The sequence below is a fragment of the Fringilla coelebs genome (genome assembly GCF_963513975.1).
Source record: "Fringilla coelebs genome assembly, chromosome: 1".
Taxonomy (NCBI): Eukaryota; Metazoa; Chordata; class Aves; order Passeriformes; family Fringillidae; genus Fringilla; species Fringilla coelebs.
In genome coordinates, this window is record NC_140028.1 from 139529657 (window position 1) to 139545683 (window position 16027).

Consider the following 16027-nt stretch of genomic DNA (forward strand, 5'->3'; position numbering starts at 1 on the left):
CACAACTGCAGCCCTGAGCAACTTGACCTGAGCAAACCCACTCTGAGCAGGGGGTTGGACTAGATGACTTCTGGAGGTCACTTCCTCTGGAGCAGAGGAATTTTTAGAGATTTTCTAAATACAAAAACATACAGACAGATATAAGCACATGCACATAAAAGTTCTGTCACAGCTAAACACATCCTTGTATCTGCATTTCATTCTGCACATGGGCGTGTGCTCTAATGAATGTGGACACGCACACATATGCTACATAAAAGATGGAGACATCTGAGCCTTGAGAAGGAACAATAAAAAACGTAAGTATGAGCTCCAATATAGCAGCATTATTTCTGACACTGAATGGTATGTTGGCTTTGCCTATTTTCCTGCTAAATCCTGACATGTTGAGCTGCAGCAATTTTAACTACAGCAGAATAGTGCAACTAATGAAAGCTAATGAAATTCAGTCTGCATGAACTGTTCAGTGTGGCTTCACAGGACAAACAACTTAGCTCTGGCCATCTAAGCAAGACGTAGAGGACGTTCCTGAAATTTTAATTAGACTGAATTGAGGAAAATGGCCTCATGGAAGAAAAGGAAAAGATGGCCCTTCTCTAATTCACTGTGCCTCCACAGCATCAGGTGCACCCACCCAGTGTGACACATTTCACAACTGAGATGAGCAAAGGAAAATGAAGACTGGGAGGGTTTTCCAACCAGTCACACAACAGGATCAGGGTACAGCCCACGGCACCTGGACTGCTCCAACCCACTGTGCTGAGCAACCAGCCCCTGTTCTAACAAGGCACCCAAATGGAAAGTTTTCCAGATACTTCTCTGCAGGGAAATCTTCCAAGATGAAACAGGTTATGAAGCTTAACTTAAAATAGTAACAGAAGTGCATTTGGGGACTAGAAATTACCAGAGTATGATAATGTAGACAAAACTGAGATGAACAGCCCTACTAAAGTGAAAGGAGCAATTTCTTTTAATTGTACATCCTTTCATAAAATGCCTTTGCATAAATTCCCATAATTGCTCTTCTCCATGATCCCCCAAAGATTTAGACAAAAAAACCATTACTTACAGCACTGTTTTAGTATCAAGTTAGTTTTAGATGAACTACAAAGGCCTAATGTAGTAACTGCATAATCTTAACAACTCCACCAACTCTTTTAAATTCCCTCTATCATGTCCCTAATATTTTTGCCTCACTTGCCATATATAAAACCATACAAGTCCTCCATTTTCAATGTCTGATTGAGAACTTTTATCAGATGTAGTGATTGAAAAAAACACTAACAAAAGAAAATGCTTGGAAAATTGTTTCCACAGAAAAGAAACCTCTGTCTTAAGTACAGTTTAAAAAAAAGTTGGATCAATTAGCAATCTGTGAATGTTAGAAACATCTTAACAATGTCTCAGAGATGAAAGACCATATCACAGAATGAGGAAAGGGGAAAAAATTAAATTATGTCTGCAGTCCTAATGAATCAAAGCCCAGAAGGTGGTCTCCGAATCAGCAGGTTTTGATGAAATATTAAGAAAAATTATTATTGATGAAAAATGAATAAGCTCTTTTTGATTTTAGCAACCTTTAAATCACACTTTGCTAATTAAAATAGCTTCAGCACAACCCTCCATTCCTTGATGGGCATTTAGCAATCCTAAAAACGGGTGGGTTAATTTGACATTTCAGCCGATATGCATAGAGTTTATCTTAAGCTGGCAGACAGAGCACAGTTTAAGATGTTGTATAAAATAATACAGAGCTAAACCTTCTTTTACTCCTTTTTTCTTTCTTTTTTTTTTTCCACACTATATCTACCAACACAATTACAAAGTAATGACAGGCAACTTCTGCTTGTTTTCTCTGCAGCATAGTAACAGATACTACCACTGTTAATGAGCCATGAACTATGTCTTGGGAAATAAAGACCCATGCTAATATTTTCTGTCTTCTTTGTTTGCCAGGTCAGAGCTCTTCCCATCCCAAAGATAAGTGGAAATGAAAAGTCTGAGGGACATTAGTTCTCACATCCCTTGAAGTCTAATTCTAATTGTTTTTTTAAAATATTGGGAGTAGAAATTATGTGTTCTCTTTTTATCCCAGTTTGCACTGTGTTTCCTTTTAAATGGAAACCTAGGAATGAAGGAAGGCTGTATCAAACTATGAATTGTTGCACACAGAAGACATTTCATTACAGAAAGCAATGCAGCTCAGGCATGCCATGCATTGTTACAAAACTATACACACAAATTAAAATGAAGCAAAATCTGCTCCTCTGCTTTCTCTTTCATAAATTTAGTCTTATATGTTATATCACTGTCTAAACTCTGGGTACACGAAATTACCTATCCATTACAAATATGTCATCTATTTACCATAATAACATTTGATATATCCATCATGTAAGAAAGAGTGCTATGAATACATCAAATTGAAAAGCTATTTAAATGCCACTAATATTATGCCACTAGTATTGTAAAGAATGAAAAAAAATCATGGCAAGTAAGTCTGATTTTAGAAATAAGTCTGATGTTTTTCAGAAATACCTAATCATATAAAATAGGTCATGCAAGAAACCTTTCAATGTTTCACATCACAGTGTTTGAGCCTTAAGGAACAAGATTTCAAACACCTTATAAACCAATTCTTTAGCAATATATCATGAAGTACAAGGCTGCAGGAGTACACACTGTTTTCTGAGTGATGAGTGGAAAAGCACTGTTTTTCAGCTTTCCAACCAAGAACAAACTGAAATGAGATCTTTCAGCAATTTCTCAGTTTCCAGGGCTGCCAGTGTGGTATGTTTCATTCAATGAGTTTACAATATGTTAAAAGGAATCAACCACTTCCCCCTGCAAGCTATATGAAGTGATGCTATTTTCCTTCCTGAAGTTCACTGCAGAGGATTCCTCCCCACAATTAGACTCCACCACTTCCTCCAGTGACAAAATACTTTGACCATAAGCAGGATGATTTGTAGGTCACATAAACAGTGTAGTTAAATATAGTTTACCTCATCTGTGAAGGAGGTATCATTCATAAAAATAGAAAAGAAGGAAAACCCTTTCAAATCCTCCAACATTAGAAAAACATTTTACTGTTGATCCATTAAACTACATTAAAGATTGAAATTCAAATTGCATATTTAATTTAAGAAAGTAAAAACCAAGATTTCATGAAAACACAGGACTCTCTCCAAGCTCTTCCTTTGCACCCCTCTCCCATAACCAGACAAATCTAAAATGAAAAATCCCTAGCTCTTCAAATGCTTGGAAAGGAGAAGCCTAAATCCTTCACCAAAGAAGAACAGATGGGTTGACTGGAGGGACATAAAAGACAAAGAGATCATAAATTTGTAGTCTATTTAGAAAGGGCCACATTCAACAGCAACAACAAATTAAACTGATTAAATTATGGTGTTCAAGTGAGGCACAACATCAGTTTCCAATCCAAATTCTGGTTAGTAGGACTTGCAAAGAACAGATTTTAGCAGTTTACACCGGTAGGATCAAAACACTTGATTTAATGAACGGAAAGCCTTTGCTTTTTCAGCTTTGTGTACTCAAATATTCCCCATAATTTTCTCAGAATGAAGAACTTCAAGTTGCATTGATGGCATTAGTGAGAAAAAAAGATGAGCAAGTTATGCACACAGCTGGGTTTCTGGACTGCAATCTCAAACCATACAATAACCATTTGATGCCCAAGACATGGCCTTTTTTAGCTTTTCCATCATGTTTTCATACTGGCATATATAATTACAGTTTTCTTTTTCCTTCTTTTTTTTTTTTAAATTAAATATTACCATCTACCATCTGAAAAAAAAAAAAAGTAAAGGTTTTTCTCTTTTTTAATCCAAGCAACAAAACACCCAACTGATCTATATCTGCGTGAAAATTGTACAAATACACCAGCAAAAAATACTACGCATAATTCAGTTACAACATATTTAAATTACCAATATATTGTGTTGAAGTGACAGGTTTTGACCCCCCTTTTATAAACAGGCTCTCAACTGCACTTAAAAGAATTGAAAATCCCCCAGCTATGCAGATACTCCCAGCTTCCAGCCCGGGAGCCCATCCGCAGTCCCCCAGAGCAGGGGCACCAAGGGCACGTTTGGGCTGGCCCCTCTTCACCTCCTGGTCCTGCAACCCAGAGAGGGAAGTTCACCTCTCTTATCTCTCCGTGCATTTGCCCACTGCAACCATTTGTAGAGGTACTAACCCCAGCTGCTTTTGTGAAAACAAACAAATAGCTGTCACACTTCAGATTGCACGGCAAAGCGGCCGGAGCAGAGGGGAAGAGAAACCACCGGGGTTCCAGTGAGGCTGTGGTAAATGGAGAGAGACGTGGTTCTCACAACAGTATCAGTGCTTGGGATCTATTCACAGAGAGACCAGGACTTCCAAGTAATTAAAATGGGAGACCTGAATAGAGTTCACTGTAAGTCTGCCATTTATTCCACCAAAGTGGTAACCTAAACAGGGGAGTGCAGTTGCATACTTTCACAATAGGGAGCCTACATAAATCCTCATGAATTTATATTAAAACTTGTCTTATATTCTATCAAGATGGAAGAACAAAAGAAAACAACCAACCTAAGATAATAAAATGCCAATGCTAATAGTGTCTGTTGGGTTCTAAATACACGGGTCTATGAGAGACCAAGCTAATTTTTAGGCAGTCCTGGGGGCAAGGATTACTGGCTTATAGGATGAAGGGTAGAGAAACAAAAAACCCCAATGTGTTAGCGCTAAAGTGAAATTAAACCCCATGAAGAGTCTCACAGAGGCTCTAACTAATCCTTCTCTGGGTTATAACAGACAGAGGAAGAAAAATACTGCAATGACTTCTAAGTATTTTTTTCAGTTTTACACATTAGAGAACTGCAAACAGTTCATTAACCCACTGCTCTCCAGGCAGGTTGCCTTGGAGAGTCTGATTATTCCATAATGGCATATGTGCCATTTCCTAGGCCAGGAAAGTCTTTTCAGAAGTCAGGTTCTCACAGGAATGAAGCTTTGTAATGCCACAAAAGAGTGATGCTGACTGGAAGGTAAGGATTTAATACCTCTGACTATTAATTTCTGAAACATTACCAATTACTTATGGCATTTGCAAAACAAGAAGGTCCCTTCTCCGAAATGTTTGCAACTTGAGTATTCTCAACATATTCACCTGCATGAGTGGTTCCTTCCCCTGTAGCATGGTATCTGCAGGGCTCTGATGGCAGAGGGTGATAAACAGGGAAGAACAAGGGATCCAGGAGACAGGAAAATGCTTCCCAATCAGCAAACAGAAGTAAACAGAGGTAGGAGGGAAGAGCTCACTCATAATCTTATTCAATAAAGGTTGTTAGCCCTCTGCACAGCTCGGCAGGTTTTAAATGTCACTGGATAGATGGCTTGCAGCGCCGTGGCCTTTCCCTGCATGGAAGTGCTATTCAAGTCAACTTCCAGAGCCATCAAAAAATCTCTTCTTCTGAGAAACACCCTAGCATTTACAGGATGCATCACCCTAAGTAATAACTCCTATCTCTATCTCTGGTGGGCCTGGCAGTAAGCTCAGAGTCCTACACATAAATGATCCCACAGACTTAAGAACACTCCTATGACTGACACTACTAATAAAGAAGTTTAATATAGCTGCACAAGAGCCTGCTTTTTTAACAAATATTTATCCAAGCACAGCAATATAGTATTTCATAGCTTTCATGACCCATTCTGCTATTGCTAGGAGTTATTTTATATACACTAGAAAGACAGGGTCTGCTTATTTCACTTTTTACATATTCTTTTATTATATCAGAGTGTTTCTATGCAGTTTCCAGGTTTCATTACTCTCATGCCAATTTAAGCACAAAGATATTACTGAAAGAATCAAAGTTAACAACTTAATAAAATGTTCTCCCATTCTTTTTGGAAAAGCAGCAAGGAAAGTATGTGACCCGACCTGAAAAAAACAATCTTGCCTCTTTGCACTGAGCAGATGACAGTTAAAGGAAGTGGGGCTATTTTCAGTTCCCAGATATTCCTTTGACATAACTTGATTCCACTTGTGATAGAAAATAAACCAGTTCATAAAGGTCTCCCTTCTAAAATGAAGGTTTTTTCTTTTAATGGCAAAATGCATGCAAAAAGCATATGATTATGGTATTTATGTTTCCATTAAAATGTCCTCAGCAAGCTGGAGGAGTCTAACCTACTATTTTCAAGCTATTTAGATTTACAGCAGCACAGTGCCTATTTTATTTCAATTTTATTTCAGGACAATGCACTCTTGGTGGGAAATGATTAAAGAGTGACAGCCATTAGGATTTGTCTTTCTACATTGTGCTCAGCTATGGATGTCAGGTGATTGCCATAAAGCCCCACTGTATGGCATCCTTGTCATCTACATGAAAAGCAGTATTGATCAGTTGTTCAGCTTCTCTTCTGTGTAATGCAAAACATACTAGAAACATTTTTCAGCTAAGCTGAAAGCCTTATTCTCAAGAACTATGTTCTTGAGACACCTCTTTCCCAAACGGTAAAATAAACATAGATTATACATTCCACCTCTGCTTCACTCCATCAATGCCTAACCTAGAAGTGAAAAACTTCTTAGCAGCCTGTCTCTATTCACTGTCAGGGCACTGGATGGAGCTGATGTCACAAGGGCAGCTCATGTATATGGAGCTAGGCTGATCAGCAATCTCTTCCAATTTATTTATTTATTTATTGCTAGAGCTTCCTTTCTTCTGAGCTATAAACTCCTCTGTTAAGAAAGACTATCTGCTTTGATTCTCTGGGAAAAAGAGCAGAAAACAACTTTTATTAGTGTTACAGCTGTAACTGATACAATCACTGAAAAATCAAACCAACCAACCAAGCAGCACTTTCCCCCCTAAACCCCACTAATATCCATTAATGATTGAACTCTGATGCAATACAAATCTGCATTAAAGTAGTTTTAAACCAGTTTCAAGTCCTGTAAGGATATATTTGAGTAGCATTTACCATTTACAGGCTGGATTTTTTAATAGCCATTGTCAGTAAAACTGGTTAAGTCATTGTCACTTACACACATCTAGCAGTGCATGTCTCCAATGAGTGAGTAAATATCTTTTTCTCCTTTGCTGTATTTTGACATTATACAATCTACTTTCTGTTTAGAGAAATGAACACACAATGTTTAAGGAATCACCATGTGCTTCCTACCGTTTTGTACTATCTGTCTACACTGATGAGCAGTTGACATACTTGTCCCCCACTTTGCTGTTCACTATTTGCCATGATACAGTTAAACTTACAACAGTTGGTGGTATGTGTTGATAAAAGTAATAGAGATGCTGGGGGAATATTAAAGGAAAACAAACCCTGACAAGGCCTCACACACAGCCACAGTAATTCTCTTGCAAGTTACACAAAAAATTGTCATAAGTGTTCAGCAATGGTATGCAAACTATTATGGGACATTTTGTTATAGGCTCCTTCATAACAGACTTTTAAATAACCTTTTGGACATACTTAAATGTCAAACTGTGTTTGGCACTAAGCACCAAACTTCAATAGAAATAACATTTCCCATATAAACAATGCTGCTTTTAATATGAATGTGCTAAAGATTTGAGACAGCCTGGCCATTACCAGCTCCTGGCAGTTCAGCACAAGGGTGACACACTGAGTGAATTCCCTTTCCATCCACAAAGGCTGGAAGCAACTGTCTCTACTCGGGTAACCTCTGAATCATCCAGAAGAAAGGAAAGGATGGGAGGGAGAAGAAGTAAAACACACTGAAAAGAACACTCACCACGGGTGAACACTCATGTACACAACATTTTAAGGATGCAGAACCGCAACCAACTATTTCTCATCAAATTTCTTGGAGCTTTATCAGAATAAATGAGACTGCAGAGAAGAAAGCTCGATGGAGAAGAGCCTTGAGCAGAGGCACTTGGATGCTGGGTGCCAAAAGGGCATCACAGGCAATGCCAAGTGAAAGAGGAGGGTCTCACTGCTCGAAAGGGATAGCAAGAAAGAGGTTGCAATGCACATGGGGTGAGGAGATGGGTATTCTACAGACAAGGAGACAAAAGAGTTAACAAGCACCTCAGGTCCACATGGTCACAACTGATTCTTAGAAAAATGCTCAGACGATGCTTTCTTAGTATATCTGAGATAAAGCCTGTAAAGACAGAGCAGCCTTTGGGAAGGTATCTCAGCCATAATCCAGGCTCTCACACTGAACATTACAAAGGTCAAGCTCCCAGACACCCCTCACACACCTCAAGGATGACTGAAAGCTGCTCCCTCACAGCTGTTACACCTCCTCCATGCCCAGCCAGATGACCTTTAAAATCCCTTCCAATCCAAACTATTTGTTACATGATTCTGTGACACACTCTCAGCACTAGGCCCAAAGTACAGACCCAGCTTCTGGGAGAGGTAACTTTGAGCCTGAGATTGTGCACATCACTGCAACACTCCCAGAAGGTCTCCTGGAACCAAGGGGGATTCACCATCTCCACAGCTCTCTTGTTGATACAGATGTGAGGAGAGAGAGGAAAGAAAACTCTAATACACCAGACCTTCATTCAAACCCCCAAACAGGTATTTCAGAGTACACTAATAGCAAATAATAATATTTTTACATCTGAATTAAATATTTCTTTCCGGGTGTTTCTTGTCAAATGTGGCCCCTTATCACAGGACGAGGGTTGGTTTTTCATGCCCCATTTCTGGTACCCTACATGCATTTTATCCCTTTGCTCAGGCCTATTGTGTGTGCTGGGTCTTTCCTTTTGTCACAGCATGATCCAGCTGGGAGAGACAGGACCCTCCGTGCTCCAGGAGCAGCCTGAATGTACAAAACTACTGCACTGCTCTTCAGTCCTACCTACCTGATTAACATCAGATTCCCCTGGTACTCCATTATCTTCCACTTTACTCACTCTCTCCTGGCTCTTTTATCAGCCACCACACAGAGTTAACTGGGTCACACAGGTCTCCTATTTTGCTGTGCCAGGTTTGTATCAAAGAACTTTTTTTTTGTTGATGTGACATTGATGCCATTCAACTCCAGCATGAAACACTGCCTTTGGTCTAACAAAAACAGCCATGAGAGTCACCACGTGGCAGACATATCCAACCAAGCTATCTTGATTTCCAAAGGCACGAAAGTGCTGAAATGTCAGTCACCTGGGTATACCAGTGCCAGCCAATATAAGGCTAAGGAATACAAAATTCCAAGGACACAGATGCTGTCATCTTTTAACATTATTTTGCTTCGTTCAGTGAAATAACATACATATACCCACAATATATAAATTATTTACTATGAAAAGTAGACATTTTACACAATGCAAGAGAACAGTGTTATTGAGAAAATAAAAAGGCACCTCTGACGCCAATTTTTAGTAAAAATGTATGCATTCCACAATGCAGCTGAGATTTTCTTTTTTGTCATATTAGAGGATGTATATTTATCAATATTATGTAAAGAAAATTTCTAAAATAGATCAAGTGGAGGGCCAAGTACAATACTCTCAGTCCTCAAAGAGTTTTAGATATTCAGCTGAAATATAAATGACTCCATTACCACCTAGAACAGAATATGCAAGGTAAATGCCACTGCTCATGTAGAACCTACAGAGATCCCAAACATTGCACACAAAGACATGGCTTTGCTGATTTTACTGAAATTTCAATATTTTTCTGCTGAAAAGAATGAGATAGAAAACAAAATGAATTGCTTTACTATGAGCAAATAAATAACTTCCAAATGACTGAACAATACGTCTTGCACTAGGATTTTAGTGTTAATTTTTGTACCGCTGAGAAAATGCAGAACTACAAGTTTACAATACTAAGCCAAGAAAACAGGTGTATTTTCACTGTTAAAGCATTAAAAAGCCACTGTGAATTCTGCCTCTCACTATTTTTATTTTATGTTAGTTTACATTCCTCTTTTAGCTTCAGGTTTTCAAATGAACTCAGAACAGAAACCAGAATTTTGCCCAGTTTCAGCATAAAAACAAGCAAGACACAGTTCAGAAAATGTAACTGCAGGAAGAGTACAAATCATAAGCTACAATCCAACAAGTAACTCAAGAGTGAAGCTTAGAATTTGCTCACTTGGTCTATACTCAATCAAAAATCTCAGCCTGTTAGACTGAAGTCCAGGACTACAGTAGGACTAGAATCCATACAAGATTTAACCCATTTTTGCTATAACAACAGTTACCTTTCAGAGATTTTGTAGCAGATGCAAATAGATTGGAAATGTTGTATTCCACAAACATATCTGCTAGAGCTTTGACAAATAAACCTGATTATGTTAAAAATTTGAATTTAATTCTAATGATACCCAACAGTGATTCCAAAATTCCAAACCACCTGAAGAAAGAGAAGAAATGTAGTTAATGTAGCTGCTCTGGAGAAAACAACTTTCCTATCCCATTCCGTAAGAAGTTTATTTGGGTGAGTTCAATACTGCTCTACACAAAGGCTTTAAAAAGCCATGAACAAAAACGCAGCTCTGCCTTTCCAGCTGACGTGGACAACCATCTCCCAAGACACAAACAACACGAGGGCAGATTTTGAGAGGGCGCGTTGTGTGGTGCCTACCTGTCTACAGGTGAAGACTTGGAATTCCGTGGTTTCTTCACTTGGGCGTACAAGGCCTCCACGGTCTGTCCCTCCCTGGGGCTCTGCGGCCGGGCGCTCAGCGTCACCGCGCCGCTGCTTGCAGAGTCGTAGGCGGCAATCCCGGCGTACATCGGATCCGCGTCGCAGCCGAACGCCCGGTTAAAATCCTGGATCTCCGCGTAGTCACGCTCCCGAGCCTGCCTCTCTCGAAATTCTCGAGTTTTCGCTTGGATTCTGAAAAATTAAGAGAAGGCTGAAACCGATGGGCGTCCCCCCCTGAGGCATTTGAAAGCAGCAGTCAAAAACACTTCAGGTAGCCTAACTTAACGGAAAGCAGTGAAGGTTTCCAGTTTCAGTTTGCTATGAGGTCTCAAGTTTACCTGGGACATTGAAGCCTAGATTGAAACAATGCTAGCAATCAACACTGGTCCTTAAGGAGTACATCTGATTGTTCACTGTCTTTTGTTTCATTATTAGCTAAATAATGCCTAGCCATAGCTGCTGGTAAACAGAGTTCATCTATCATTTCATGCTTCCTAGGATGCCTGTGCTAGTACCTGGCCTGACACCATTCATATTGTGTTGTACTCCATCAAAACTTACCAGATCTAATGGTTCTAATGCATGTATTTAGAGAGGAATTTTAATGTACTTTCTTTGCTTAATACTACAAAATTAATTTGTTTCTCAGATTTTAAAAACTATGTAGGGATAGGATATATGGATATATTTATGTCTGCATGCATGCAAGTAAACAGCAGAAGCAGATTCTTGTATAATTCCTTTGAGATGTGCATGCTTTTTAAAAAATAGAAACAAACTGAATCTGGCATCTCTCAAAAGCAGGCTGCATCTTCTCAGAAAGTGCCTTGTGTTAAAGCTACAAATGAAAGGTGATGCTGGACAGGGTTTATATCTATGTGCACTAATTTAGCTGTATGATAAAAAGTGACAGATAGAAACAGATGACATTTAGGAATCTGACAAGCACAAATCGAGCAGAGGTCATACTTTCAAAAGTACATAAAGATATTACAAAAATTTGATTTGGGCTTCGAAGTCTCTTCGGTGTTTTATAAAATTTGATGTACTGCACACACATATGCACAGCCAACTGACCACGCCCCCCCTTTACACTGTCACCCCAGACCAGTTTAATGCTCTGTCATCATTGCAAAATGAAGCTGTCTCCTCCCTTCCATTAGTAAAATGCTCCCTTTTCATCTAATACAGCCACAGCTACGGAGTGACAGCACCCATTCGTGCAGACTACAGCTCTATGCATCTCTGCTGTGTGCCATTTCCAAGGACATCCTGTTTGCCAACTTTCAACAAGAACAGCCTATTCAAAGGCTCTGTCTCTTTTGAAATCAAGCCTCGACTCTTCTGATAATAGAAAAGCCCTAAAGTTAGGTAACTTTGACATTCTTGGGAATTCTAAAACGGCCCCTTCAAGATTAGATTTGCAAAAACAAAAGGGGACACACAAAGGGTGGGATTCAGACTGCAGATAAAGACATGAAATCCCAGTGCTCACACTAGGTGAGCTCAGAGCAGCCACGAGTGCAGGCTCCCCTTATGGCGGCCAGGAGCTGTTGGCAGCAGACTCCAGAGTCAGGAACCATGTCTCTAGAGTGTCCCTCTAGAGACACTCTTAATGCTGCTGCTTAGGTCTTCCTCAGGAGATTGATACTCAGCCTTGATTGAGCTGCTCAAACATAAGCAGCTCTGGCCACCTGACATCCCCAGGTAATCCTGATGGACTTGCAGCTGCTGGCGAGGAGTCCCCCAGGTCACGCTGAAGTCCCAGAGACTGTGACAGCCCAAATGACACAAGCCATCAGTGCTCAAGCATGTGAATCCAGCCCTGAGCTGGTATGTGACTATCAGAAATGGCTCTTCCTCAGCAAGTCCCAAGCAAACTGCTCCTTTACAAAGATCACCATAAAAAGTAAGGGAATACAGGGATGCCATGGATACAAAGACATGTTTTCCCCCACAAATCCTGAGAATATTGACCATAGATATTGATTTGGGATACAACTGATTGACTGAATTACCTTCAACAGACAGAGCCACCTACATTGATGGTTCAATGATCCATTTACATGCCCCGCATTCAGTCACAGTGAAAAGAAAAGAAGTTTTTGAAAAGTTCAATTTAAACTAACTTAACTTTTAAATTTAGCAAATACAAAATTATTTTCTTTATTGGTTGTGTTTTACTTTAATAGAGAAAAACGGAAGTGAAAACTATAATACTAGTCAGCTGAGAGAATTTTCCTCTACAGTTTCAGCAACTTCAGACTGGAATTGTTTTTTATTAATTTACAGTGGAGAGGGATGCAAATTTAAATGCAAAACTCATTTCAAACTTAAACAGGGTTTCTGCAGGTCTATTTTAAAATAAAAACATTCTTTTACCTTCTCCAATATCCCAAAACTGTTAACTCAGAAGTGTTACAGCCTTAATCACTTGGAAGGTATCTATGTAGGAGGAAAAGCATGTCTGAAAACCGCCTGTGCATGTTGATTCCTCTCACTGTAGTTTACCTCCCAATTTGTAGTCTAGTATTACTTACTCAGAGAAGAAATGTATTCATCTACTTATATTTGTCCGCTGAATGGGAGAAGCAAAGGAAATCAGAAATTTCTTAGACATTGGTAGCTTTAATTTTCCTTTAAGTAGATAATTTGTCATCATATATCAGAACACTCTCTGACACCAATTTGAAGGAAAAAAATCCATCTATTTTAGATAATCAAAATTTTAGTGCATGTAATCAGACAGTGTAACAATAATGTGGCATAGAGTAATTCAATCAGAAGAAAACATTGTTGCCTGAAGTGCTTCTAAAACAGAATTACCTGGTGTTACAGGTGATATCTGCTTTTGTTACACAAACTGCTATGGGAGAGGGCAGTGACCTTCTGTGCCTTTTGACCATGAAGATCACATCACTCCCCACAGGTGCAGACATGAGTTCCCTGTTTCATGTGAACCATCTTTCCTCCTGCATTTGCTTATTGGCTCTTTAATAGTTTGGATGCTGAGCCATTTGCAGCCAGAGCATTCAGGTTTTCCCATGCATGGCTCCATGAGGGATACTTATTCCCATTCAAGTGAGAAACAACTGATTGCTGAAGTGTTATGCAAGTAATTATGTCCACATCTACCAGGAAAATTTTTAGAGTATTTTCTACCATTGCTAATACAATGTATTAATACACATACATAGTATTAAAAATCAGAGTCTAAACACATTAATCTTCCTGATAATTATAAACAAAGTACACAGTAACTGTTTGCAATAACATTTACCAAAAGATAACACAAAAATTAAAGGTATAAGGTGTCTGACTATACTGAAACCCAAAATGTTCTGATTTTTTTTTTCTTAAATATTCTTTTGTGCTTTACATTTAAGCCAGTGTGAAAATGCTAGTACTTTCATATGACAAAGGTATAGGTATTTCAATTGCTTAACGTATTTTTGAATATTGTTTAAAATATGTTTGGGTTTGCCTTTTCAAGGACATACCACATTTAAACATTATGTCTTTCAGCTTGAAGGAACCAAACAACTAGGGAAAAATATGTAGGCATATACTTGAAAAGAATAAGAGCTCTCAGCTGAATACTGCACTATCCCCTTTGAATTATAATAGCTTTTAACTCTGAATATATTTTTATATAAGGACTTGAACTTAATGTGGTGCTGTATTTTATGCTGGCCCCTCTGTGTGCTCATGTGTGTATATGCTTCATGTGCCCTAAATCATTTGTTAGCACATACCACATCAAGTATGTATATGGGAAATGCCAGTGCAGACTGTTGTGGGGAAGATTAAAATGGTTATGTAAACACACTGTGCAGCACAGATGAGAACCAAGAACTCACTCTGTGCTTCAGCCCTAATCAGCAGCACCCCCACTAATGAAATCCAGTATCTGGAGAAGTGTTTGACCACAGCGCTTTGGTTTCATAACATGGATAAGTGTATTAAGCTGTCTTCACTGAATTGTATTCCTTCATGACATGGCACAATAAAAATGCCTGAGATTTCAAATCAGCTAATTTTGAGGATTTATGGCCGTCTTAGGGATTTTGTGGTGGTTTGATAACAATAATATTAATAATAATAATAATAATGCTACTGCTAAACATTCACATAACCCTTTTCATCGTCAAAGAGTTTTTGCAGAAACTGCTAATCAATTTTTCAGTATATAAACTGAACTTTTAAAAATACAAAAGCTATCCCAAGAAGTTTCTAAACCCTTCCTGCTGAAGTGCTAACACTGAAAATGTCAACAACACACTGTCATACTTTTGAGACTCAAATTATAATGTTCAGTATAAACTATCCTTATGCATTTGTGTGCCATTCAATTCAAAAGCTAATGACAACTGCCTCAAATGACAATATTGTTAGCTGCAGAACTTCCTGTAATTGTTAGAAGAGCTTTTCATTGCAAGCTAATCCAGTAATGATAGACATACCCATTGTACAGCAATTCCTATGCACACGAAATGGTGGTCTCAAAAAGAAGGCAAAAGCTTTTGCATGGCTGTCCCCAGGAAACAGCAGCTACCTTGTTCCCTTCTTATAAACTGTGAGTGATATTCAGCTTTCAGATGAAGGCAACTACCATTTTAGACACCTAAAGTTAGGTATCAAGGTATGTTTTGAACTCCCAGGAGAGCTGGTAAAGATATAGTCATACCAGGCAGCTGCTGCATGGTCCAGCACACAGTTCAGCTGAACATCTGTAACATGGAAATTTTAAAGTGAAGCCAAACCCTTCTCCAGGCTCTACCAACTGTGTTGAGTAGCTCTTCCTTGACACAAAGGGCATTTAGCCACGTAACTCATATGTGGGTACTAAGTAATCGTATTCATTTGGGATTCAATTCCACCCGGAGCTAAATGTTTCTCTGAACTCTACTTTAACTTTTTTCAGCAACAGAAAAATCAAATCCATGGAGCTGGATGAGCTGTTGCTGGTAAAAGTGAATAAGCAAAGCTGTCAAAAGAAATCAGCCCTTATTTTATATAAAGTAGGGAGTAAAATATAAGTATATCCCAAATCCCCTAGGACCCTCAGTCTCCTTTGTCTGGATTTTTTCATATTAGTGATTTAGGTCCTTGCAAAAAAATCACTACTTATCTTAATTGATGAACACAGCACGGGAAGGATATTCATGGCTAGTACATTACATTTGCCACTGCAATGGCAGCAATGTCCTCCCCTAAGAGCAGAAAAAAAGTTGGCTGCTGTTTCTGGTGTGCAATTGCTTGGTCAATTCAATTAATCCTCCTGCTGCTGCCAGGATTCAGCTATTGCCCAAGTGATAATCCACACCCTCGTCTTTTCCACCGAGACTCACTCATTTACAAA

General features: G+C 38.9%; 1 protein-coding gene across 11 annotated transcripts in view; it reads right to left on the reverse strand.

Annotated features, from left to right (window-relative positions):
* The window catches only part of PARD3 (par-3 family cell polarity regulator), a 443962-nt gene that overhangs the window by 87259 nt on the left and 340676 nt on the right, over positions 1–16027 (reverse strand). For 10 of the 11 annotated variants that reach the window (XM_084221270.1, XM_084221269.1, XM_084221268.1 and 7 more), the window contains one exon: positions 10603–10857. In XM_084221270.1, the coding sequence (XP_084077396.1) occupies positions 10603–10857 (255 nt within the window). Of the gene's footprint in view, positions 1–10602; positions 10858–16027 lie in introns of those variants that run through there. The other variant, XM_084221261.1, reaches the window with a different exon arrangement.